The 27409-nt window shown below is 56.4% G+C and overlaps 1 protein-coding gene across 1 annotated transcript in view; it reads right to left on the bottom strand.

The window, feature by feature from the left end:
- Positions 1 to 2012: 2012 nt before the first annotated feature.
- The window catches only part of TWIST2 (twist family bHLH transcription factor 2), a 50613-nt gene continuing 25216 nt past the window's right edge, over positions 2013 to 27409 (bottom strand). The window contains exon 2 of the mRNA XM_026491314.4: positions 2013 to 2705. Within this exon, the coding sequence (XP_026347099.1) occupies positions 2645 to 2705 (61 nt within the window). The 3' untranslated portion in view covers positions 2013 to 2644. The remainder of the gene's footprint in view (positions 2706 to 27409) is intronic.

The raw sequence follows: 27409 nt of genomic DNA, 5'->3' as shown, positions 1-27409 counted from the left end.
CCAGGTGGACTTGATCGTGCCTTCTGGAAAATGCTTCCACCGACTTACGTATTACTACCTTTTCCCATGTTTCCATGTAACCTTTTGGGACCGGAGTTCTCGTATCTCTCAGGAAATACCGGATCTGGGAGAGGAAGGCAGATGCGTGCAGGTGAGGGCTGTAAGACCGGTGTAGAGAGCTGGGCCGGGACCCAGGGCTGGGATGACCGCTCTCTTTCTAAAGGCTGGGCCCGCAGGCAGAGAGAACCTCTCCAAGTTGTTTGTGTTCGGTGGGGAATGGGATCCAGGGGCAGAGTGGGGCGTGCTAGGTCCCAGGACACGGCCTCAGGTTTTTCTGTGGACTCTAGCCCTGGAGTCTCTTGCTGGAGGCCCTGAGCTCCACCCCCCCCAGGAAAGGCAGAGTGTCTTCTGTCACACGGGCCCCCTCGTCCCCAGCACCTCCTGTGCTCATGCCTGGCCAAGCCGTCCACCCTGGGCCTGGGCCTGGTGCCCCGCAGTGGAGGCCCAGGGCTGGCCACAATGCAGGCAGACCAGGCGTCGGCACCAGCTCTGGGAGCAGGAAGCATGAATTCTGCGATTCGGAGGTCAAGAAAGCAGCTCTTCACGGCCACCCCGTCTGCACATTCTGTGTGCTATCATTTGGTGGCAGTTGTCTTTTGAATCACTTCAAGGAGAGGTGCCGGCATGTCTAACAGCCCCTGCAGGACCCCGAAGACAGCATGGGGCAGCTCTGGACTCTGACTGCAGGACCACAGCTGCCCAGCTCTGTTCCCAAGGCCTCTGTGAGGGCTGTGCGCGCACACATGCCCCTGTGTGTGTGTGTGTGTGTGTGTGTGTGTGTGTGCGCATGTCTGTGTGTCGTCGGTGCTGAGGCTCGTGCTGCAGGGACCAGGCCCCCAGACAGTGCACAGGAGCCCTCCAGGGGGAGCCAGCCCTGAGGGAAGCTGTGCTGCCTCAAGGTCATTTCAAGGAGCCCTCCAGCTGATGGAAGTGGAGGTCTGGCTGGTGTTCCCAGAGCTCCAGCCCCTCCCATGGCAGCGGTAGCAGTTCCAGTGGAGAAGGAAGACTCACAGGCCACCACAGTCCTGGGCCCTAGAATCCTGTCTGGGAGGTGGGCTCTGTGTGGTGTCTTGTCCTTGGACAGCTCTGCGCCACAGAGCCTGAATCCACTGTCCCCCAGGACACAGGCCACGGGTGGTTCAGGGTGGTGACGACCTGGTGACTTGCAGTCCCCCAGCTGGCTGCCCTTCACCTGGGGGCTTCTCCCACCCCTGCTGGTGTCCACAGACATGGCCAGCGGCTCCCAAGGCCAGCAGCCGGGGGGGGGGGGGCGGGGGTTGCCGGCCTCCCCGCCCCTCACGGAGCTGTGTCTGCACTGTTAGGCTGCCCACCCGGACCCGACCCCAGCCAGAGTCTCCTTCCTAGCTGCAGACCGTGGCCCTTCCGGGGTTGCTGTACCCCAGAGCAGTGCTCCAACCTTACCTGTCCACACAGGTGCCGCTTCCTCAACCTCCCCCTGCTGTGTGCACAAGGCTGGGGGGGCAGTTGCCCGTGGAGACCATGGTTTACATGGGGGTTCGACGTAAGCTGAGACTGACGGAGTGGGGGCACAAGTGCAGGCGTAAGGCGGTGGGGAAGGCTTTACGGCGCCCGGAGGGGAGCGCCAACCTCGGACGGTGGGATGGGACACACGACGGACGCGGTCTGACACATGGGAAGTGGTGTGGAGAGCAGCGCTAGCAGTGGGGGTTGCGGGGGGCACAGCAGCTGAGAAGCCGGATACAGAGGGGCCGAGGCCAGGCTCTCCCGCTTCCCCAGGCCTGGGTCTGCAGCACTCGGACCATGTTAGGGACGGTAGCTTCCAGAACGTTTGCAACGACCTACGACAGACACTGCCTCACATCCTTTCTGGTCCCTTCTAAAGGGAAACGACGGTCATTTTCGCGAGCCGCTCTGACTTTCCGGGCCGATTTGGTGCTGCGCGGTACAGAAGAGGAGAGGGGAGACGGGGCTGCATGGACATCTTTATTATTCCCGGGAGGGGGCAGGGTACACAGCCACGTTGCAGTCACCGAGCTTGTTAAAAATATCTCAATAAATAAAACAAATAAGCAACATATACACTGAAACAGAAAATATTTTAAAAAGGGTTAGCTGAGCAAATCATGAGAAAGAGAAGAGGCGAGGTGGGAGGAGGAGTCCAGGCTTACGTGGAACAGTCATGCAGAGGCTGTGGGCGAGGGAACGCGAGGTTCTTTTCTGAGAGCCTTGGTCCAGTTTAAACAGAATGGTACAGGAATGCATTTCTGTTTTATTAAAAAAATATACATTAAAAAGGCACTTAGAGGGACATACAAATCCAAGATTTCAATTCTTGTAAATATGTTCCTGAATCTAGAGATTTTCAGAAAGAATCAATCCCCCCTAAAAAAAAATAAAACCCAGAAGAAAAATCCAAACAGTGGCAAGGATGACAAGGAACATGTCACCGGCGAGAAGGGCCGCGAGTGCCGCTTCCTCTGTGGGGACCGTCTCTGGGGAGGAGTTGTGTGGTCTGGGGTCTTCATTCGATGCTGCTGCTGTCCCCTTGTCCAAACGCTGTGCTGGAGAGCAGAGGGGAGGCTTCCTTGAGGTTGTTCGGGTTTCAGAAGTGACAGACGTGGAGGCGTCCCAATTCCACTCGAGCCTCAGCCCCACAGGACAGCCTGGAAGACACGGAAGAGGGAGGGTGAGGCCCCACTGTATGCAGGGTGTGCCTGTGTGGCTGTGTGTACGTGTGTGTGTGGTTGTGTGTGTGTGTGGTGGCGTGTGGAGTGCATGCAGTCCTAGGCCAGCTCATCCCACGTCGATTTGGGCACGCTCCATTGTGATCAAGACACACAACTGTCCCGTGTCCAAAGGCCCCGTGAGGGGTGTAAGGGTCTGCAAGACGCACGTGTGTCATTCAGACTGCAGCGGCGTGCGGTGTGAGACGTGTGCAGCGCGTCTCGCTGAGCGAATCCTTCCAGGGGCCACACTGGGCCTCTCCCACCAGCCCCACCGCCTCGCCGCAGGATGGGCCAGCGAGGAACCAGGTTGGGAGCCAATCCACGGACCAGGGCCACGCTCTCCACGGAGCCTCCTGCCTTCCTACAAGGAAGGTCTGCCTACCCAGTTGACCTTGCTGCCTGGAAAGGGCTGGGGGTGCAGACGGAAGACGGGATGGAATGGCAGAGAGAGGGAACACAGGCAAGGGAGCCGGCGGGGGGGTCCCCAGACCGCACCCGCTGCCGTGTGTGTCCACGGGACTTACTGGAGGAGATGTGCTGGAAAGAAGCTCAGGGCAGGGTATGAGACCCCCCGACTTCAGAGACACGTGGCTATTGTAAGCCCAACGTCATGAGTCCTGGGGGTGGGAAGCCCAGGAGGACAGGGGATAATATGGCTGGGCATGAGTGCATGGTCAAGGACCTCGACACTGCTGGAAAGGCCGGTCACCTGGGTGCTGAAGGGACTGAGGGTGAGGACAGTTGGGCCCCACACCTTGCTCCAAGCTGGCAGCTCATGGCTGGGACCACTTCCCACCTGTCACCAGCTATTCTGGGGGGCTGTGGGCAGCTGATCGCCTGGTCCTGCGGGACCCAGTCCTATAGTACACGTGGCCAGTTTGCAACCAACCCTGAACCGATAGCATCCTTCCCAGGAGACCCTGAGCTTCGTTAGCGATTCTCTAAGACTGGCGGGCGAGCACTTTGGGCCCCAGGTGACCTTTAGTGCCTACCCCAGGGCCTGATGCACACCGCACACACTTCTACACGTGGAGAACACACACAGAAACAACCAGCTAAACCTCATACCCAAAGGAGACAAGTCCATTCATCGGGAGCCTTGAGGGCCACGCTGGCTGTGGGGGCCGACAGGTGCAGGAGCCGGGCCTCCACCCCCATGCACCGTGGAGGGGGCTGCCGGAGGGCTCTGTGGCTGCACACCTGAGTGCTGAGATGGGGGGCTGGCAGGGGCCTAGGGGTGGGGCAGAGTCAGGAATGGCTTTACCAAGGAGGAGGCTGGGAGAAGGGTCACCAGGAGGAATTCCCTTCCAGGATAAGATGTCAAGGACAGGCAACCCCATGTTCGGGGACGATGATGTGGAAGGTACAAAAACACAGAAGAATGTTTGATACGGCGACAGGTGACATCTTAGTGGGTATGTGTGTGTGTGTCCCTGAAACTATTGGGCAGTGGGCAGCAGGAAGTTTCCTCCTGTCCCTGTACCCCCAGTTCTTCCCCACAGATCCCCAGAGAACTCCAGAAACCCCTGCTGAGCCAAGACAAAGGTCCGGGAAGGCTAAGACATTGTCCCCAAAAACTCAGGGTGTTTTCACACACACACTATTTTTCTCTCAAGCCCAGAACACTCCCAATACATCCGCCTTTCTAAGTGGTCCTGGGCAGAAAGTCAAAGGCTGCTCTCTCTTGGAGAATGTGGTTGTAATTAGATAATTAATCAGGGGGCAGCTAGAGAAAACTGAATGGAAGCCTTCCTCAGAGGGAGGGAATAATTACAACAGTTTCTGATATATGAGCTGCACCAACCCTCCAAGGGGAAATACAGGATCGTGCATGAAAAGCCGAGAATGACGGAGGCCGTCCCCCAGTAGTGGTGAGTTTTAGGGTTTGCTGCAGGCGCCCGCGGGGCCCTGGGCTCGGGCAGAAAGAAGGAGGTTCATTAGTCTTCTCGACCGAGAGCCTGTGGGCCTGGGCCCCTTGATGTCACCCTGACCCCAACCACGTCTGCCGACATGGGCAGCATTTTCGGCAACAAATACAAACCATCTGGGGCCCAGGACCGCCTCCCGCATAGAACAGCCACCTGAAACTGTACGCGTGTGCCCTGTCCGTGGTTCACTCTCTGCATCTGTCTGCCTTGCAGGGAAGGGGGGTGGCGGGCAGAGCGGCACAGCAGCGGCTACACCGAGAGAGTAACTTTGCTCCTCTCTCCCACACCAGACCCTTGGGCACCAATGCACAGTAAAGGTCTTAACTGACTCTTATTTCCAGGACCTAACCCAACAGAAATTCTCCAAAAAGTGAGGCAGGGGGCTTAAGGGGGAAGAGTGTATTATAAGACCTTCCATCCAGCTACCCATGTACCTTCCATCCACACAGCTACCCACCACCCACCTTTCCTAGCTTCCCTCCTTCTGTCCATCCATCAGTCCATCATTCCACCCACCATCTATCTGCCCATCCTTCCATCTACCCATTCACCCATGCCTCCATCCCTCCATCCACCCACCATCTATCTGCCCATCCTTCCATCTACCCATTCACGCATGCCTCCATCCCTCCATCCACCCACCATCTATCTACCCATCTACCCACTCCTCTTCCTTCCATCCATCATCCATCCATCATCCATCCTTTCATCCCTCTTTCTAACATGTATTGAGCATCACTCATGTGCCAGAAATGCTACTAGTTATTTAAAAAGCCCGGAAAAGAATCAGAGAAATCTAACAGGGGAGAAGAATCATGTTGAAAACAAGTAGAACGGAGGGTAGCACAGACAACTTTTTAAAAGGAAATGCCAGTAAGACTCTGCAGCCAGAAAGGAAAGGGACAAAGGACCTTGAACTTTGCTGGACTGCCGGAAGAAAGCAGGGTAGGTGATGAGGGAAATGGCACAGATGTGTCATCTCTGGTTAGTACAGCACACACACCCCTGAGATTTTGCCCATGGAGGCCAGAGGGATAGAACGTGAGGCTCAGGGAGCCGGGTACTGCCCACAGAAACCCAGGGTCATGGCCACGGAGGGCTTGCTCTGGCCCTCACTGCCCCCTTCTGGAGTTCTCTGGGGATCACTCCGCCTCCACAGGACCCTGACGTTGTCCACGTCACTCGAAGGGGCCACCACCTGCCAGCCCGCTCCTGCTGCCACCTGTGTCTCTCTCCTCCCAGTCACTACACTGAAAATAAAGACCCCCCAATTCCTGGGCTGCCAGGTGCGCTGGGGTCAGGGGAATGTGCCATGTGGACATGAACATAATGAACCCCGCAGTGGAACTGACCACCTACCTGGTGGGTCTTGCCCATCCCACAGGGGACAGCACCCCCGTCCACCCGGGCGTTCGTGGAGCACCGATCTTCAGCTGGGGCTCCCTGTCCCCTCGCCGAGCCTGGACACAGCCTCCTGACTGTTTGAACCCGGCCCCCCGGAGCTGGCTGGAGGCATGGAACCCATTCGCTCAGGTCAATCTGACGGGCCGCAAATATGAGTAGAAAATAAGGAATGGTTCACATCAGGTGGCTGTGGCCCACGGCGGGGAAATCGGGAAGCTGAGCACCTCATGAATGGCCCAGAGCACCGGGACCAAACTTTCAGAACAGTGGAATTCATCGTTTGGAGAGAAGCCCGGGGAGTCTGCAGGGATAAAATACGGAGACTCCGTTTTCAAAAGAGAAGCAGGAAACAAGAAACGCGCTCTTGGAAATCACAGAAAGTATGGAAGTGGGATATTTTGTAAGAGATGGAAGCAAAATAGCAAAATAGACCCTGATGAAAAACGATCAATAAATCAGAGACTGCCTCACGGAGGTCTCCAGGATCTGAGCAAAAGACAAAGAATGTGGAAGGAGGGAGGAGACGCAGCCCCAGACGAGATGCGGGGGGAAATGTCCCCGTACTCAGGGAAGATTGACGGTCCCAGATTAAAAGGAACACAGCGTTCTGGGAAGAGCGACTGACAACACGGGCAGCCATGCCACATCACAGGGAAAGTTCTGGACTCTAAGAGTACAGAAAACCTCCCACCGGCTTCCAGACATGAAAAGAAGCAAAAAAGAGCCAGAACAGGATAAGTTCCTGTGTGCTGACGGACGATCCCAGGACGGCTGGTGTTTCTCTGGAAAAGGGTCCAGGGACCGTGTGGGGGAGCAGGAGAGACATGGTTAAGCATGTAGGGCCTCAGAAAATGCACCCCCAGATGCCATTTCTGGGGAAATACTACCTGGAAAGGTCTTCCACCCTGAGGAAAAGTACCGAGGGCCCTTGTCTCTGCAAGTATCACGCCATCTAATAGTCGTCCCACAGCAGGACAAACAGGCCAATAAGAACGCTGGTAGGAAAAGCCTCGGAGGCCGAAGGACCCTGTGGGTCCCCAAGTACCCCGAGCTCCTGCCTGCCCCAGGCCACAGGGTGTGAGAGTGGGGGCGGCAGGACCACGCACCAGGCAGCCCCTCCATCCGTGACCACCACGCCCCCCGATGTCCCACTCTTTACCAAACTCACTCAAGAAAAAGTAGGAAACCCAAATGTATCCATATTTGTAAGATAAGCTGACCAGGTTGTGAAGAATCCGGAACCAGACTGCTTTACAAGAGCATTACATAGAATCTTCCGGAACCCGGTCATTCCAATCTGTATTACTTAAGTTGGTCCAGAGTTTATGGATGAGGAAACACTTCCCATTTTCCCTTATTTATTTTTACTACTTTTTAGAGCAATCTTAGGTTCACAGCAACATTTCGAGGCAGGTAGGAAACAGTCCATACGGCCCCTGCCCTCCACCATGCACAGCTTCCCCCATAAAATGTCAACAGGACACAACTCTGACCCCCCTCCAAAGGGCAGAAGAACCAAAGACCCGGTCACGCCCCCCCAGACGCTGAACGCAGAGCTGCTAAGTAAGACATCGGGGAACCGAGTCAAGCCATGGATTTGAAGACCCCCTTCCGGACAACGCAGAAGGGTTTACTCCAGGAATGCCGGCCAGTTAGCATCGGGAAATCCGGCGCAAGAAAGCAGCCCAGTAGACACTGACACACGCAGTGCCGCGCCACGAGCATTCTGGAAGCTCCCAGTAAGTCAGGACCCGAGAGCTCAGGCCTTGAGCTGAACCCCAGCGCTGCCACCACAGCTCCTGCGGCCTCCGGGCCTCAGCTGGCACATCTGTAGAAATACCCGCTGAGTTCCCCCTGAGACCACCGCCGCGGGGCTATGGGGATTCAGGGAGCCACAGCATGCAAGATGCTCGGGGCCTTGCCTGACTCGTGCCCAATACTCCGTCGCCCCAGGTTGTGGTTTCTTCCCCAGCTGGGTCCCCAGGGTCTAAACCAACACCTGGCACATAGCAGGTGCTCAATAAAGCCCTGTGGAAAGACACCTACAGTGAAGAGATGGCACGGACCCCAGCGCGATGCTGGTGCAGGAGGGAAATGCGGGGCTCCCTCTAGAACCCCTCTCCCTACTGTGCTCTGTCCCGTTCGTGACTTCTGAGTCTCTGCCACTCTGCCGGCCGGCAGCATCCTCCTCACAGCGGAGCTCACGAGAATGCAGAAGCAGGCTTCGCCCTGACCATGGAATCATCGTCTACACTCTGCCAAATCCCCAGCTCTTCGAAGATGCCTCTAGAGAATCGGAAGAGGTGAGCATGCCCACCTGAGCACGTCCCCGGTCAGCCGGTCAGCTGCAGCTGTGACACGCCGTGACTTCCCAGACACACAGCTGGTTAGAGACAGGCCAAAGAGGATTTGGGCACCTCAGTGCTCCCTGCTGGGGGCCGTTCCCGCTGCGGGCATCCCCACTACACCCACCAGCTGTCCTTCTGCCCGACACCCCAGACACACCGGGGTAGGTGGGACACAAAGCAGACACAGCTGTGAGGCCAGCCTGCGACTCCCAACATCACTCACCCTAAGGGAAGGGCAGCCGGGTGCCAGTGACAGACCCTGGAGGCTCTGAGAAGGTCACCCTGCCCCGCTGAGGGGTTTGCGCCTTTCTTCTGGTGAGGGCTTTTTAGCGCTTGCCCAGAGCCGCCTTGCCCAGCGGCTGTCTCCGTGAAAAATGCCTTGTCCAGAGACAAGGGATATAAGAGGTTTTGCTTTCAGAGGAGAGAATGTGCAACTTCCTTCCAGGTCGGACCTGCAGGCAGCTGCAGGCAGGCCGCAAACAGACCAGCCCTGGTGGACAGGGGTCAAGACCTGCCAGGGGCAGTTGCAGCCTCACCTGGCTGATCAGAAAGGCGGAGATCCAGCCGCCCCTGCTGGCTGCTGGGTGGGGTCCAGCACATGGGGGTCCCCTGCGGGGCAACAGGGGGCATCCTCAGGCAGGGTTCCAGCCCCCTCCTTCCCTGCTGACTTCTGTGCACCTGTCCTAGGGAACTCTCAATGGCAAACAACGAAACATAGCCCCACCCCACCCCAGCGACTGTAAGAATCCACTTCTAAATCAGAGGGCAGGAGGGTGCCCGGCTGTCCTCCCGTAGGCCTGACCCTCCTGCCTGGAGCTGGACTCCCTACAGAGCATCAGAGCACACGGCGGACTTGCCTGTGGGACGGCGGTGGGGCTGTGGGGGGCGGATAAAGGCAAGCCGCTCTGGCCGAGGCAAACACAGATCAGGAAGCCGTCGGACTTGTACGATTTTTACAAGGCTTCTCCGGCTGCCTGTGCCCTGGCCACGCTGCCCTCCCACCGGGGTCCCTCCCTCAGGCAGCCCTGCCCTGTTCGGGGTGGTCTGTGCACTGTCCCTGGGCCAAGCAGGCAGGATGCTCTGGTCTCTCTCTGCTGGCCCCTGGGCCCTTTCCCAGAGTCCAATGGAGGCCACGGCCATGGGGTTCTCATAGGCAACAGCGCTCTGCAAAGTAGGTCAGAGTCAAGATCCAGGAGCTTCTCTGCTGGCTGGGGCCTGGCCCGTTCCCTCTGGAGAGTCTGCTTCCCAGGAATGGCTGGGTGGGCAGGGTTCCCCTGTCGCCCCCACAAGACTCCTAGGACCCCAGAAGGCTGATGGGCTTCTGCTGCTGGGGCAGAGAAATGGCCAAGTCACCACACTCGGCACGGCTCTGGAGTGGCCTCCGTGGCTCCCAGGCGTCCAGGTGGCAGTGAGACGTTTGGGAAGGCTGCTTGGAGGCCAGCAGGGGCTGTGAGCTCCTGTATCCCTGGGCCTCTCTTTCCGTGGCAAGCCCCCGCTTCCAGATGCCCCTTGTGTGGGGCACCTACAGTCAGAGTCTGGGGCAGGGCCGCAGGGGCAGGAGGGCGCTGGGTGAGAACACGCTGTGCGCCTCTTCCCTGGCCCCACGACTCAGGAGTCTGATCCCCACTTGCCCGCATGAGAAAGCGCGATCCTGTCTGCAATGACCGTATTTCTGACGCGGGGCTCGGCTCCCACGGCTCCCTGCTGGCTGGCAGCTGAGCTGTGGGCCTCCCTCCTTCAGGGGAGTAGCTTGGAAGCAGAGCTGTCTCTCTCCATCTCTGTCTCTCTCCTTGAGCTTGGCTTCTGCCATTCGAGCTGACAGTGTCCGGAGTGGCCTTCCTGCCAAGGAGACGTCAGCTTGGGAGCAGCCTGGGGAGAAGGCAAGCTCGCCTCTGCTTCCAGACCCTCTCTGCGTGGTGCCCCCGGCCTCCGGGCCTCGGAGAGATGTGGCTCCAGGGCTGCCCGGGCCAGCTCTCTCCATTCCCGAGGGAGCTGTGGCAGGAAGGCCCAGTGTCCACACCAGTGACTCCCAGCATTTACCCTGTCCAGCCCTCCTCTGACGGAGGCCTTCCCATTTCTTCTCCATGAGTCACAGGACGCTGCAAAGTGTACCCCAGGCTCAGAGGTGGTGAGGGAGAGCAGTCCAGAACAAGCAGGTAATAGCAGGATGCGGCCTCCTTCCGGGACTCAGGGCCTCCGAATCCAGGAACTACCTCGACCAGTGAATTATGATTTCCCCAGATGTCACTAAATGTAACTTCCAAATAAAACCCACTAGCAAAAGACGGTGGTGTAAAAAAATCACCCTTGCTGGTGGTTTTCAGGCTGGTGGTACAGGTCGGCATGTGGGGCTGACCCATCGGTGATGTCACATCAGAGACAAGGAGATGGGGCCTGGGGCTGGAAGGGACTTAGGCCACGTGACCAGGCAGGTGCAGAATTGCCCCCAGAACTCAGGTCAGCTACTCCCCGAGGCACGAGGCCGAAATCCTTCTCATATGACTGACCTCATTCCTACACCTGTCATGTGGGTCCAGACCCAGGAACACTGACTTAATCAATGTCTTTGCACCAATGAGGATCTGAGGACACAGCCCTTCCAGCGACAGCAGCAGCGGCTCAAGGGAACATAGTGAAGGTCCGCAGAGGTCAGGCACTCATCAGATGCATGTCAGGAGTACAACCTGGCCCCTGCCCTACACCAGTTCCCTCGGGGCCAGACGACAAAACCAGCCATGGTAACGAATATGTCATACGTGTTCTAATCGAGGTGTACTGAAAGTACGGGGGACCTACCACTGTGTTGTTCTACGGTGTAAACGTGTATTACAGACGGAAGGGACCGTAGCAAATACAATACCAGTTAAGTTAAAGGTGTGAAAAGGCGCATACTAAAGGCACAGAGAAGGCAACAATTAAACCTCCAGGCGGGTGGGGGTCTGGGGAGCTTTTCACAGAACTGGAGCTTAGAGCGGGGTTTCAAGGACGTCCGGTCCTGTGGGGGTGGTGGTGAAAGGGCCTCAGGGCACGTTTTAGGTGGCATGGGAGGAAAGGAGGCTTTGAGGGCAATGGTGACCCATGGCTCTGGGGAGGGGCTGCGGGGTGGGCAGGACCCCACAAGGCAACAGGAGGCGGTAAAAAGTGTAGGGGCCACTGGCATGACCAGGGCTGCTTTTCAGGGGTAACTGGGGGCCTCAAGGACTGCTAGGAGGTCAGACGCCCAACAGTGGGGCCCTGGGCGGGGCACGGTGACCAGTGGTCTGGCTTGGGCAGCAGGAGGGGTCAGGACCCCAGGAGCAAAGCAGGGAAGAGAAGAGAAGTTGCTTGGGGGGGGGGGCAGCAAGAGCAGAGCTGGTGGCACTGAGCTGGAGTGGTGTGCGGGACACCCGGAGGTCGGGTTCACTCAGCAGGATGTCCAGCTCCGAACCCCAGCGGGGCTGCGAGCTTCACACACAGCTTCCGAGCGAGGCCGACATCACCCTGCCCCCTGGAGGGAGGCGGAAAGCGCTACCTAGTGTTGCCTGGATTCGAACCCAGACCTGGGGCTCCTTCTCCAGCTGCGTGCTTCCTGACCACGACAGACCCAGATGCGGACATCTGGGGCAGCAGGGGGAGAGGAGGTCCGTCCCTGAAGAGGCCATGTGTGGCTCTGGCTGGCAGCGCCCCCTGCTGGAAGGAGCCCGCCCTCAGAGAGGAGAAGCAGGTGGGGGTCACCAGGTGACCTCAGGAAGGCCAGGTCCAGTGGAGCGCCAACCGGTGCTGGCGGTCAGGGGGCAGGGAGGGCTTCTTAGGAATGGCTTCTCTCTCTTTTTTAAATTTCTTTTTTAAATCTGAATCTTAGGTAGTGCCATGGAGCGCCATATTGGTTTCTGGAGTACAATTCAGTGATTCATCACAGGCACGCCACCCCCAGTGCTCTTGACATTTAGTATCTGTCACCATCCAGCCCATCCCCCACCCCCTCCCACCAGCCACCCTCAGTCTGTTCTCTGTCGTTCAGAGTCTCTGATGGTTTGTGTCCCTCTCTCTTTTTTTTCTCTTCCCCTTCCCCCATGTTCACGTTTTCTTTCTTAAATTCCACATATGAGTGAGATCATATGGCATCTGCCTTTCTCTGACTTATCTCACTCAGCATAACACCCTCTAGTTCCATGCACGTCGTTGCAAAGGCAAGAGTTCACTTTCCGATGGCTGCGTCCTATTCCGTTGTACGTGAACCACATCTCCTTTGTCCATTCGTCAGCCCGTGGACGTCTGGGCTCTTTCCATAGTCTGGCTATTGTGGACACTGCTGCTATAAACATTGGGGTGCACGTGCCCCTTTGAATCTGTATTTTTGTACCCTTTGGGTAAATACCTCACAGAGCAATTGCTCGATCATAGGGTAGTTCTAATTTTAACTGTGAAAGCACATTTCTGAGACTATTTCCCTTGAAGTAGTGAAAACTGGGGATATAAAACCGTGTCCAGTAACGAATTAGCTCTGACACACACTCCCTAACTACGGCCACCAGCATTTAGTTCCCAAATTTAATCTCAGAAAAGTAGACAATTTTCAAAATGCAAAACTCTTTACAGAAATAATGACACCTAAAGCTATTTCCTTGAACGACCCAGACAAAATACGCTACTTTAGAGAGATTATGCATGTATTCATGCTCATTCGGAAAAACGCAAAATCCTTCAGAAGTGATGGGGAGAATCCTACTCCGCCCCAGTCCTCAGTCCTTCCCATCTCCGGGAGCCCTGGCTTCAGCAGACACCTGAGATGTGTGAGGCCTCTGGAAAAACCAGCAGCACACGACCGGGGGCCTGGCGTGGAGCACACACTCGCAGGCACCACGAACACCCCAGGAGCGTGGACGTGGACGTGGACGTGGCTAACCCACCCCCCAACCACAGGGACAAGGCCTCTCACTTCCCAAGCTCTGGACCCGTGACTTTTGCCCTACTGCACATTCTCCAGCTTCAGCACCACGGGCATAAAACTGATCTCTGCTGGGAAACCATCGTAGTTAGAAACCACCCAGCACACACGCAAGTGTTGAGGACGTCGGCCAGGTCAGGGAACGTCAGCTCGTCTACAGAAGCAGACGGGAAGAGTGAGCCACCCTGGGTCACACGGGCCACATGGCTGTGGGCGGTCAGCGCGGAGGCCACAGAAGGGCCAGCTTTCCTGGAGGTGGCCCAGCAGCAGCTCACGGGAGCCCTGGCTCGGCGGCCTCGAGGGAAGGCTCGCGGGCGCGGCTGCTGCAGGACGGCGCAGGGACGCCAGGTACCACCCCCGTGCGGAACGAGGAGAAACAGATGTGCCCAGTAGCAGCCAGCCAGAGCTGAAGAATGGATCAACAGTCCAGTTAACGGGCAGAGGCAAGAAGAACGGGCACACGTCGCCCAGACAAACCTCCCCGTGGCGCCACCTCTCACGCGCACACCAGATGCACGACACCCGAGCTCAGGGAGCGGTTGGTAATTCACCTGGACGCCTGGAGCACTCCGGTCTCTCTAGGGACAAACTAGAGAGCGAGAGAGGCGGCAAACCCCCAAGAACAGAGGGGTGTATTGGATCGGCCAGCCCACCTGGAAAATGCGCACGTCCTTGACCTCCCAGCCCCCAGAGTGACAGTGCCGACAGCCAGCGAGGGTGACCCCTGACCTCTGAACTTCACTTTTTCTTATCTCTGGGCCTCCGTCCATAAGCTTTTTACCACCTTGCCTCCTTCTTGCAGGGTGAGCGGTCGCTCTCCCGCGTCTGCTGGGGGCGGGACGACTGACAGCTGGGCCCTCTCACCCCGCAGCTGAGCTCACACACCTGGGAGCCCGCAGGCCACAGGGGCAGCAGATACAGAGATGGAAGTCGAGGCCAAGAGCCACGCTGGCTTGGCGACGAGGCTGCAGCCCCGGTGTGAACACTACAAGCCCCACGTTAGGTCTGGGAAGATGCCCGGGGTCGGTGCTGCGGCTCCCCGGCAGCCAGGACCTCCAGGCCAGGGAGTGGGGCCCGTGGTACTAACAGGGAGGCTCTGCTGTTGGCTGAGGATGGTGAGACCCAGGGGTCCCGACCCTCCAGACACAGTCAGGGTCACCCCGCTGATCTTGAAGCACTTGACATCGGCCCTGCCTCTGGAAATTGTGTTAGATATTTTCTCCCGGAAAAGGATGTCCATCAGACTCTTTCAGACAAAGAGCATGATTCCCAGCAGTTTGTTCCTGAGGCTTATACCTCTCATTTCACGACCCACCAGTTGCAAGAGTTTCCTTTGTCTGCATGGGATCCTCAAGGATCTGCGAGTGTAGGGGGCACGGGCAGACTCCTATCAGCCCACAATGAGCAGCGGTCCTCTGGGGGTGGGCGTGTGCTGTAGTGTTTGAAGGAGTCACCGTGCTCGGACAGCCGTGAACGATCTGGGAGGGCACGTCCCCAGAGAACAGATCCTCCCAGAGCCTTCTCGGCTTTGCCCTCAATGCAACAGTTTGAAGAGTGCTCCCTCGTCCCAGACGGCCCTCCACCCCAGGCTCAAGTCACGAGATACAGGAACAGGATCTTTGTTGCTCAGTTTCTAAAAAATTCAGTATTCCTGGATTGAAATTCTGCATTTATAAATTATACTCAAATCAACCTTCACAACTTATTTTTTAAAACATACTTCTGAATAAGAAAAAAATGAGAAATGATGTGCACGCCCACACATGTCTGGAAAAAAAAACCCCAAGCGAGACACCATTTCTTTGCACAGTATACAGAACCTGTCGCCTCATTTCCACGGGCTGCATGGCTCTTAATAACCCCTCCCCCGAGGGGACTTCAGGAGCAGAGCGTTCCCTGCAGGTCATGATGGGGGAGCCCCGACTTTTGCCCGGCTCTTGAGGGCTCCTGTCCTGCTGCAGCTGGCATGCCCCGGGCCAGATGCTCTCACGCCCTGCAGTGACCGGTGGCCAGTGTCTACGAGCGTACAGCCTGGTCACATCTCCCTTTCAAGACTTCTCTTGTCTATCGGGTGGGCGAGTTCTATCTGCCCCACAGGGGAGTGACGGCCTGGCGCCTAGTAAGTGCTCGTGCAGTGTTAAGAAATCTGCATTGAAGGCACTCAGGCCCAGAGCCAACAACAGAGGAGGCCGGCGGTGTGGGAGGGACAAAATCTTGCTCCATGTCACAGGGACTGACTTCATCTGGGTTTGGGGTGTCCATACTGCAGGTGAAATAAATCAAGTGGCCTGATTTTATGGTATAAATACAAATAGAATTTTCTTTGAAATGCCGAGTGTGCATGGAGCTTTGCCTAGACCCAGGAAACCGAGGGACAGACGGGGCCTAGCAGGTCGGCAGTGACTTATATATTTGGTACACAGATATAATATACAGGTGTGTGCATACGTGCCGTACTATCATAAGCCATATACACGTACATATGTATGCTGCAAACGTATACGCCATCTGTATGCACACCACGAATAAACACACGCACACCCCCACACATTCTTCTCTAAGAAGGGTCACCTTTGTCCCAAGCGTGTTCCAGTCATTACTGACGTCACCATTTGGGGGTAGAGATTACACTCATGTTGTTTCTAACTGGTCCATCACACAGGTGCCGGTGTCCACTGACGGCATCGAACGACCGTTGGGTCAGTGGGTGTGGCTTCTCTTTGCCTCCACAGCCCTCTGCCAAATCCAGGAGCTCCAGATAGCAGGGTTTGAGAAAGGATGGATAAGGAGCCCCGTTGCACTTTGCACCTGCAGCCGCACTGGGAAGGGGGCAGCAAGGAGGTACTCAAGGAGAGCGCTGGAATCCCTCTTCTTAAAAGAACATTTCTGATCACTCGCACGTCCAAGAACACTCCTGACTTCTTCCGTCCTGGCAGTATCGGCCTGGGCTGACGGGCTGAGGTTCACAGGTGTGCACGTGGATTGTATAGCTGGGTGTTTTTTTCCACTGATTGCAACAGAATTCCCAAGTTTGGAAGCCAGAAGTGATTACTTCTTTTTGACAGAGAGCAGAGCGAAGGTCCAGAGACAGAAAATAACACCTAGCAACGACTCTCAGAGCTGAGGAGCTGAAGGGTCCAGATATTTGCTAGGTATTTCTCAACTAAATCCAGGACGACAGCCCCTTCCGTGGAAATCCTCCTTCCCTTATCTGTGCATTTTTAATGCATTTAATTACTACTTGGACTCCAACTTAGCATCCCATAATAATTTATTTTGCCAGGAAAGGCCCCATGAAGATGGACAGCAGTGTCAGTGTCAGTGTCAGAGTTAAGGGAAACTAGTCTCCTACTTTCAATCCTACATCCAGAAAACCACCTTCCCTTCTAGACGCTCTTCGATCAATCTTGTCAATAAACAGGTGGGACGCAGATGTTCTGTGTAGTCTTAACGAGTTCAGGTTGAATCTACTTTAAAATAAAACACTACCCAGCAAGCACACACAGAGAAAGAAAGTCAGTAGACGGAAGAAAGCTCGGACAAAACCCGGAATGGAGGCAGGGCCTTGAAAAGAAGCCAATACCCCTCGAGCCAAAGATAAGAAGTCAAATAATGCTTAGTGACAGTGCAAGATGACCAGACATCCTCCCCACCGCATGTGAGTTACTTTAAGGCAGTCTGGTAGAGAGAGAGCCATGGTTAGTAAACAAATAAAAGAAGCCATAGTCACACCCTGGAAAAGTTTCATGATTTACGAAAAGCGTTAGTGAAAAGTGCCTTCAGAAACGAGCTCCTCTGAACACGAATCCGAAATGATTCACTTAGACAAGTTTCTGAGCAAATATCCATTTTACACAGCAGAGCACTCGTGTCTAAGGCTCCAGGGTGACACGGGAGAGACCGACGTGTTAGGAGACTGTCTTCCTTCTTCTCTCTGGCGTTTCCATCAGGGCAGGAGAGAATCTACTGCAACGACAGACGGGCCCCGCATCTCCCTGGGGCAGCACAACAGCTGTTTACGTCCTGCTCTTCTTCCTGCTTGGTCAGCGTGGCGGGGGCTCCTCTCCACACGGCCACCCGGGACTCAGGCTGGCAGAGAGTCGCCATTTTGTAGACGCATCGTTTGGGAAACATGGGCTCCTGGTCCCCCGGGGCAGCGGAAGAGAGACTGGGGTGTCACACACCTGTTCTTCTGCACACAGCCTGGAAAGGCTAGTGTCACTTGCTCCCAAAGCTCCTTGGCTGGAACGAGTCCCACGGCCTTGCCCAGCTGCAGGGGTCCTGAGGAGCATGGGGGAGACATTCGACGTTTGGGTGACCCTGAGTCTACCTCAAGGGCCAAAGCAACGTGTTTTTCATAAAGGCTGGTCCAAAACACAAAAAAAATTTGCAGACAGTCCCTCAAGAAACTGTCTGATAATTTCATCTCACTAACCTTTACCAAAAGTTGGGATCAGACTCCTGAAAATTCACCGGTAGCAGAAATAACAGCTGGGGACTGATGGCGGGGAAGGGGACCTGGGAAAGAACTTAGCTTCTAAACAATGGTCACTAAAATCAACAGACAGGCAAACGCTGTGATGAATACAGTGACATTATTCTACTTTGAATTAGTGCCACTGGGGTCCTAGCCACTAGTGCGCATCCCTGTTCGAGTGAGGACGTGTGGGGGCACCGAGGGAAGGTGGGTTATTACTGGAAAGCGTCTCTTCTGCTCTCCTCCCCCTCCTCCAAGAGACAGGCCACCGGGTTCCCGGGACCGCCGCACAGGGACCCGAGTCTCCAGGAGGCTGGCCGCGGGGGGCGAGCGGCAGTGTCGCCGTCTGATGGCTCAGGCTTCTGGGGAGGCTCCCGTGCTGCCCGCGGAAGAGAGCGCCACGCTGCCGGACGGGCCTGGCCTTGCAGGGAGTCCTCTTGGCGTCTGTGCCCGGGGTTGCCGTGCGCCGCTCAGCACATTCTTGGAAGTTGTTACTGCCTTTACTCCAATCCCATGTTCCAGGGATGCCAGGACAAAACGTTTCTCCCTCCTTTTCCCAGCTCTTTCCCCGTAACTTCACTTCCACCCTGGTAGGAAGGAGGTCACTTGAAGCCTCCCTCACGGAGAAGCTTCTCTTGCTGCTGGGAATCCGTGCCGAAAACAGAGCCCCCACTGACCAAACACACAACGCCTCCAATGTCACACGCCTCCCTCCTTCCCTCTGGCCCCGCTTGCCCTGCTCAGCTCACAGGCATCACAGTCACACACCAAGATGGCGGCCGGGGGTCCGCACACGCCCAGCATCAGCGTGGCCCTAGGGAACAGCCTGGAAGTGTGCTTTCCCATATTGTGAGCAAGGTGAGCTCAGGGCTGGATGAGGGATTACCACGTATATTGTGGCCATCTTTGCAGCACCAGTAACCCCAGGGCGTCCTCTGAGAAGAAATCTGAATCCTCCCGCGCACCTTATACTATGGACTCAAGAAGCATAGAAATGATGTAGTGAAAGGATGTGGACAGTAACCACCTTCCCTCCGACGGAGTCTAGCTTGAGTTTTAGGTATTAATTGTTGAGTCAAAGACATAATTAACACTAAGCAAAGCTGTGACCTTGGATAGTCACAGGGGTTCTGCGGTTAATGCTGTTTCTGGCCGCGGGGGATTCAGTCCCCAGAAGAGGATCCTGGCCAACGCTCAGCATGGGCTCTGGTCTGTTGGTCTTCACAATAAAGTTCACTACACGTTTTATGTCTTAGTGGGAAACTCATTAGCACTATGATTGTAAGCTAAGATTACCAGCACACTTGAAGAATGTAAAAACCACCTTGGCTGCCTTTCGAAAATGATCCTAACATGTCCCAATACCCCCTTCGCTCCCCCCAGGGGGACAGAGCAGTTGCAGCGTGGTGTGCGGGATTCCTGGAGCTCTCGAGGGGGAAGTCCCACCATCACTCCCAGTCCTCACACGGAATCCCACCTGCTCTGCTGACACCAGCCCTCAGGCCACGGGAGGGGTGGAGTCCAGACCCTAGCACGTTCTGCTGGGCCACGGGGCTGGCGCGGGGTCAGAGTCACAAACGGAATATTCCTCCCTTGGTTGAATGTGCATAACAAACCCATGAGCGCCCAGCTTTTCACTTTCCACCTCTTCACCCAGACTAAATACATGGGGCCGAACCAGGGCCTCGGCGGGGCGCTGTGGGGGCACCAGGAGGGAAAAGGTCGGGAACAGCAGGGGACCCTCGAGCCCTGCAGCATGCCCTCTGATGGCCCGATCACGAGGCAGGCCACCCTGACACCAGGCAGCGGGGGATCCCGCGGCGGCCCAGGGCCCCAGCTCCCTGCACTGCGCCGTTAGGGACGGACCTGAGGACTGAGGAGGCTCCCATGGACTGGACCAGCCCCCTGCTCTGAGCTTCATGTGTACCCTTCACTGCCACGTTCTCTTGCACGGAGAGAAAGCTCAGTGGGTGAAACCCTTGGCCTCCCTCTGCCTCTTTGCCACCCCAGGGGAATCGGAGTGGCCAGTCACTGATTTGGGAAGAGAAGACAGTGTGTTGAGCTCAGGCTCCGGAACCTTCCTCCAGGAGCTGGAGCTGGCTGCAGGGAGCAGGGGTTTCCCGTCCACCCCACCAGCAGGCTGCCCACCCACCCGACCCTGAAGGGAAGCCCACCTTGGTCCGGCTCTGCTGGGCACCGTGGGGGAGTCTGCCTGACCCAGGGACCCCCCCCATCTTCATCTTTGCCTTCATCTGTGAGGAAAGTGACCTTGCACCAGCTTCACCCCACTCTCACGTCTCTGCACCCGGGCGGGGGCAAGGGCACTCTCCTCTCACCCCGCCCTGTCTAGGGGCACATGTGGGGTCAGCACACCCTTCCGGCCTGTTAGCTAATCAGCGTTTGGCCGAGGAAGCTCTTCCAGGACTCACGCCCGGACCGCAGTGGTGTGGCCAGCAGAGAGTGGGGGTCGCCCCACCCCAAGAGGGCTTTCGGAACCCCAGGAGTAGAACATGCCCTGGGGCACCAGGCTGCTTCTCAGAGGAGGTTCCATCAGGCCAGGCTAAGCCCTCCTGTACCCCTGCCGCCTGCTGTCTGCGTGACCTTGGTCACCTCTTGTCTCCAAGGTGGACCTCACTTGTCCCAGGTGGCAGTGGGGGGACCCGGCCCAGGGGTCTCCATGGTTCCTGGGGGTCTCATGGTTTTTTAGAATCTCAAGGAGACTGGAGGGCTGGCTCCCACATTCTGTCGGGAGCACAGCCGGCATCTCACAAACCTCGTCCAGAGGAACTGGGTGAAGGCGTGCGAATATTTAGCATGGAGGGTCCTCACGGTACCTTCTTGGGGAGGGGCTGGTGTTAACAGAAGGATTTCTGAAGGGAAAGAGAGACACAGCAGGCGGGATGCTGGGGGAAGGACAGACTGAAACCAGACCCACCACTCCTGCCCCCAGGGCTTCGCAGACCGCGGCTCCTCGACCATCGTTCCTGATGTGTTGCAGACGCTCGAGGAGAGAAAGCCACGGTTCCGTGCGTGGTACAGCTGGGAACCAGGGAAAACATGGCCCCTTCCACGTCTTCGTTCCCAAGGGCCACCTCTCTCTCCACAAGGCAGAGCCAGCACGTCGTCGTCCACCATCCTTTCTGAATGCCCCTGGAGCTGGGGTCCACCTTGCCCAACTCCCTCCATGCGCCTGGAGTTCTTCCCTGGCCAGGCTTCTAGAAAACGTCTCCACTCCCACACTGAACGTTTTCCCTGCTCTGTCTTCAAAATCCCAATCCTTGCCTCCTAGTGGAACCAAAAGACCGTGCAGTCGAGGAGGGCCGGGTCAGCCGACCTCCGTCCCTTTCCTGGTGACTCCCACCCTTCCCCCCTCACTGTTTTTTCCTCCTTATTTGTCCTGCTTAATGTCAAGTGAGCCTGCCCGGCTCCTCAGGGTCGGCAGCTGCAGAATCAAGCACAAGTGGATTTCAAATCAGCAGAGAACGTTTGCAACCAGTAAAGTGGAGAAGGCACCATCGACACTTGCGCGGGGCTGTGCTGGCCCCCACCTGTGCAGTCGGGACAGCAAGGACAGAGGTGCCACCAGAGGCGGTCCCCGTGGGCAGGAAACGCCCTCTGCCCCAAACTCACAATGGTCTAGGGAATGCCACGGCACTCCTCCAAGGTCCTTGAAGCTCCACAGGCAGAAAGCGGAAGTCCCAAGGTCCTCCAGGGCCACACAGCCCACAAGCTGTCCAGGCCTGTCTGAATGCCCTCGGGCGCAAGGTCTCAGGCTGGGCAACATTTGCACTCGGGGCAGCTCTGTCCCACAGACCTGCCCTCGAGCCTTCTCCGGTTCTGCCCCCTGGGCCGCAGCAGACAAGCCGCCCACAGCACTGGGCCCGTGGCACACCAGGGCAAGAGGTCAGGTGCCCGCAAAGCCATGGGGCCCAGATGCTCGTCACCCTCAAGCCTGGCTCTCCCCTGAGGCCTGCCCATCCCAGCCCGAGTCTGCCTGTCCGTCAGCTGCTCCGAGCGGCCGGGACTGCCCAGGTCTCCCCCTTCTATTTTGTAGAAAGAATCTCTGTGCTCGGCAAACTCGGGAGCGGGTGACCACTGCCGTTCCGCTCCCGTGAGCCCCCTCGCCAGGCGCATCGCGCACGCGTGAGCTGCACGCAGCTCTGCCCGGCGAGGACTCTCCTCCCGAAGCGAATGTTTTTACAGATCGTTAGCTCCTGGTGGCGCGGCCGGGGCAGGCAGGCAGCGGGGCCGCACGTTGGTGGCTGCTGCCGCAGGAGACCGATCAGAGCGGAGGCCAAGAGGCTCTGAAATTATAATAACATGAGTCAACACGAACCCAAATTAAATTTACACATGCTTTGAGAGCACTGTCTGTTTTGCAAGGCAGGGCACGCTGGCACGGCCAAGGACACCGGCTGCTGCCTTTCTGTTGGGGCCGCAGCACAGAGGGGCGAAGAGCACTGATGCGTTTCCCAGGCGCCGTCTGACTTAACGGGGCCTGCGGTCAGAGCAGCCCCACGGCAGGTAGGCAGGGCGCGCTGCGGAACTTGGAACCGGCAGCCCGGCCCTTGCAGGGCCTCACGCCTGGGAGCCCTGACTCCTGCTGGGAGAGGGGAAAGAGTCCCTGAGGACAGAAGACTTGGAGCCCCAGGGGCCTGGACTCAAAGCCTGACTCCCCATGCAATCCTGACCTGTGAGCACGGCAGTGTGTGTGCACGTGCGTGAGTGTGCATGTGGTGTGTGTGCATAAGTATGTGGTGTGTGTGCACGTGAGCATGTGTGTACATGCGTGTGCACGTGAGCATGTGTGTGCATGTGGTGTGTGTATGTGAGTATGAGCATGGGTATAAGTGTGCATGTGGTGTGTGTGCACGTGAGCGTGTGTGTACATGCGTATGCACGTATGTATGTGTGTGCATGTGGTGTGTGTATGTGAGTATGAGCATGGGTATAAGTGTGCGTGTGGTGTGTCAATGTGCATAAGTGTGAGTGTGCATGTGCATGAGTGTGTATGTGGTATGTGTGCATGAGTGTGTGCGTGCATATGGTGCGTGTGTGCACAAGTGTGCGTGTGGTGCATGCATGTGTATACGAGTGTGTGTGTGGTACATGTGCATGTGAGTGCACGTGGTGTACACGTGGTGCGTGTGCGTGAGTGTGTATGTGGTCTGCGTGTGCGTGTGAGTGTATGCATGTGCATATGAGAGACACAGAGGACAGAAAGTGCAGCCGCGTGGCAGGACGGCTCCCACGGTTGGAAAGCCCAGGCAGGAGGAGGGCGGGCACCCCTGGAGTGCGCACTGCCCCCCAGAAAGCATTTCCTGACACAGGTTCACAGAGGCACAGCGCAGACTCGGGCGACACCCTAGACTGGGCTGCCGAATGGAGCCGAGCCTGGACGGGGGTGTGTGCTCACAGCCAGGAGGGTGAGCCGGCGGGTCCAGGGGCAGCGCCCGCACAGGTCAACGCAGACCAGGGAGGAGTCCTTGCAGGCGGAGAGCATGGGTGAGCTGTCAGGAGCACAAAGGCAAAGGGGACCCCAGCTCTGGTCTCCACGACCCCTTCCGGTGACATGAGTATGCTCGGCCAGGGCTCGCTGTAAGAGGCACGTGCCACAGAGGTCCTCAGTCTGGACAGTGGCGCCCATGCTCCTTTAATAGTAACCATGCCCAGCTTGACACCAGGCCCCTGGTTCCGCCGGTGAGGGCAGTGCATCAGAACCATGGGATTTTCAGGACACATCTCCGAGCTGGGCATGCCGGAATGGGGACGGGGCAGCGGGGCCAAGAGCAGAGAACACCATGAGCCACTCCAACGCACACCTTCCCTGCATAGCTGCAGAGCCTGCAGAATGGCCCAGGAGAGTGTGAGTGTGTGTGTGTGCATGTGTGTGTGTGTGTGTGCTCACACACATGTGCGCCCTGCACAGAAGGACCAGACGACGCATCACCTGAAGTGAGCCACTTCTGCGAGTGAAAGGGCCACTGGATAAACCAGGACCGTCCCAGGAGGAGGGGCAGGGATGGTCACCTTACTGACAGGGCGTCCACTTGCGATGCTCGGCCCTCCGCCCCCACTCACTCCAACGCAGCCCTGATCACTGATCTCATCAGGAGGCCACCAACACCATGTCTCTCCAAGACGTGCGGGTCCGGGTAAGACAAGGACAGACCCCCACCCTGAGGGACGCACAGGCTCAACAGGGACAGAGCGGGGAAAGAATGTGTGTCCATGCATCCTGGTGACAGCAGCCCTTCCTGCCGTTCTGGGCTGGCTGGAGTCCTTCTCTCCACCAAGCTCACGGTGCAACTTGATATTATATAATCAGAATGCTTTTTAAATTACGGTCTCACTTTTCATTACTTGGGTGTCAGCCTTTCTATACGATTACATGCCCTCGGCTGGTATGTTTAATAGATGAATTCTTACCACGGCCTCCAACATTAACATTTAATGAAACATTAAAAAGAAAGTCAGCTCTTAAAGGTGGTCAGTGGTAATGAGGGCTCATCGAGTTTCCAGCTGGAAGCACAGCCCCCCACCGCCCGCAGCCGGGCCAGCGCGCCTTCTCCCACGACATTTGCCCTGCGGCCGCAGACAGCTCTTGGCCCAGGGAAGACCACACCTGCACAGTCTCTACCAGCTCAGGGAGACGTTTTCATTCTGTGTTATCTCCTGGAGGAACAGACTCCATATTCAAGCTGGAGCCGGCTCCGGCCAGCTCTGTCACCTGCACCACGGCCAGCTCTGTCACCTGCACTGTGCCGGTATCCGAGAGCGAGCCGTCCGGAGTGCCTGCGTCCCTGTGGCCGTTCTCGGAGCATTCCCTTGGCCATAAGCAGCCTTGAGGCCGCGGCGCCTGGCCGGGGACTCCCACTTCTCTCTTAAAGCTGCTGAGGGGTTGATGGTCTTTGGTTGTCATTTAACCCCAGATTAGACGACCACAGAAAACCATCAGCCCGTCTACAGGTGCCCGCGTGGACTCTGATAGAGGGAGGGACGTGACTGGGCTATGGGCTGGAGACCCCGGCATTGACCACCCATGCCCTGACTCACGGAGAGCGAGGGGTGCCGTCAAGCAGGAGGGCACCCCAAGAGCTGGGGGTCTTTACAACCTCTACGGCTGTTCTTTCATAGACCTGCCCGACCCTGGTCTTTTTGGAATCACCCTTGGGATAGTGCCCCCCACTCATGAGAACTGTCCCCTTTACCTGGATGGGACGATGTCCAGGCCCTTTCAGAGCTCTCCATGCTTTCTTTCATCCCATCCCCTTCCACTCCTCAACCCGCCCCCCACCCCCATCCAGTGATTGCAACACCAGGCTCCCGAGGTGCCACGCCCGCCAGCAACAGCCCTTCCTCCCCACGGTCCTTTGTCAAGCATTCTTGGACACATCTGCTGCCTTAGTCTTCCCTTTGTACCCAAAAAGAATTCTGTTGAATTAAAAACTATATTAAATATTTGAGTTAATTGGGGGAATAAATGTCATGGTCACAATAATAAGTATTTCCAAACAGCCTCACAGGAAACTGAGCTCCTCATTCAAAAAAATATTCTGCTGGATATGCCCCAGCGAAGGCATTTTCCTTCTTAAGGTCCTCCCCCTTTCTCAGAGTATTTATGAGGTATTACATATTTTTTTGTTTTACAGCATCTTTGGGTTTCATCACATGATCTAATGGCTTATTGCTAGTGCGTATGAAGGTGTTTTTAAAAAGTATCTTCCCTTAGCAGTCGCTGGCCTCCATTCTAAACTGTCTCATCAGTTGTATTGGTTTTGAATGGATTGGGGGGGGCGGTGGGGTGAGGGGCAAGGTTCCTGGAAGACAGCATTTTTTATTGTTTTGCTTTCCAGTAGACCTTATGTCTATTTCTTACAGAATCATTTAGAAAGCTCAAGGCAATGTTCGGGTGCAGTGTGTCGGTAAGAACGGTCTTGACTTTCAGGCCAATGACTCCGATGTCACATCAGCTTTTGAGATCGATACACCGGGAAGGGGAGGAAGAATCTTTTTGTTATAGCTTCTGAAAATTTTAAATACAAAAAAGAGTTTGATATCAGAAATATGCTGAAATCTCCTCGAAGGCATTTTTGGTATTTATTGAGATGATTTTCTCTCCTTTGACCGTGGGTGTGCCAAATTATATAACCGAGTTAAAGATTGTGAACAATTTCTCTGCTTTGGACACATCCTTCCAGAGCGTGTCAAACCCCTGGGAAAGTACGTCAAGTTGCCCTGACGGTCCGTCAGTAAACCCTCCGTGTCATGGGCTTACTCCTGTGAGATGTTGCAGAATTTATTTTTCTTATGCTTAACCTAGAATTTGATCTAAGTTCCTAATGAGATGTGTCTGCTTCCTTTTTTTTTTTTCCTTTATGTTTTTTATGTTTGACAGGTTTGGATGTTGCCTATGACAAATGCCCGGAGAGGTGTTCCTCTTCTGAACTCGGTTCTGCGTGTTGGGGACAGTCCCCAAAGGGTGCTTTCCCAGTCCCCAGGGGAAGCGGGCACACCAGCGGGGCCTCGTTATGGGCCGAACGATCCTTGACAGAAGGAGGGAGTCACCGGACAGAGCTCGCTTCAGGCTGACTCCACTTGGAGGCAGCTCATGGAACACCGGACCGTCTTCTCCCCCAGGCTTTGCTCTTCCCAGTGTCGAAATTCTTGGGAGTAAAGGAAAGTGATGAGCCACTGAGAACCCCCACCTCGTTCCCTCTAGGAGGGCCCGGCGGCTGCTGCCTGTCCTTGGAGGCCCCGGTCACCCTCACGCAGACACCCGTGGGGCAGGGGCGAGGCCAGCACGGCGCACTGCACCAGGACACGGTCCTGCCAGGGCCCCAGGCCCAGAGGCGGTCAGTGGGTGAGGACCTGAGCCCTGCCCTGAGGCCTCGGGGCCCCCACACTCCAGCCCTGCCAGACTGGGGAGCCCCACAAGAAACCAGTTTCCTTGTCTTTTATTTACTTGTTCTCGGTCGCATCAGGATCTTCTGAAGCAAATTTTTGCTCGGGCCTGAGCTTCGCTCTTCCAGAGGTCTTTGCCAAGGATCCATGAGGTAGCCTTCCCATCTGGTTATTTATGGTTTGGATGCTTGGGGACAGGGGAGAAATGCACAGAGACCCATGAACCCTGCGGCCCTGCCGACATGGGACTCTGCCTGGTCTGATTTATAGCTTCCCGCGACCCTGGTCAGGGAGCTGAAGTCCACAGCATTTTCTTGGCCCCATCTATTCCTATGTCCAGCTCAGTGGAAGCCAATCCCTGTTTCAGGGTGATGTGAACTCTACGGCTTCCTCACACACAGCAAATGCCAGCCACGGGAGAAATAAAGCATCGGGGATGAACCCTTTGTTAGGGTGCTTGGCTGCTATCATGCAGACTTCCTCTGCTGTTCTTTGATCTTTCGGCTAAATTCGTTTCCCCCCATGGAGGAAGCTTCTGGAAGAACGGCAAGGAGGCTGTCCCAGTGGATCTCACTGAAGTGGCCTTCTCGTCCTCGGCAAGGACCTGTAGCTGGGCCTTCCCTCTCATCTGTCCTGACGGCTCTTTGAACGGC

This window comes from Ursus arctos, unplaced genomic scaffold (assembly GCF_023065955.2).
Source record: "Ursus arctos isolate Adak ecotype North America unplaced genomic scaffold, UrsArc2.0 scaffold_1, whole genome shotgun sequence".
In the NCBI taxonomy this organism is placed as follows: Eukaryota; Metazoa; Chordata; class Mammalia; order Carnivora; family Ursidae; genus Ursus; species Ursus arctos.
The sequence above is the reverse complement of the archived record's forward strand: the minus strand, read 5'-3'. Positions and strand labels throughout refer to the sequence as shown.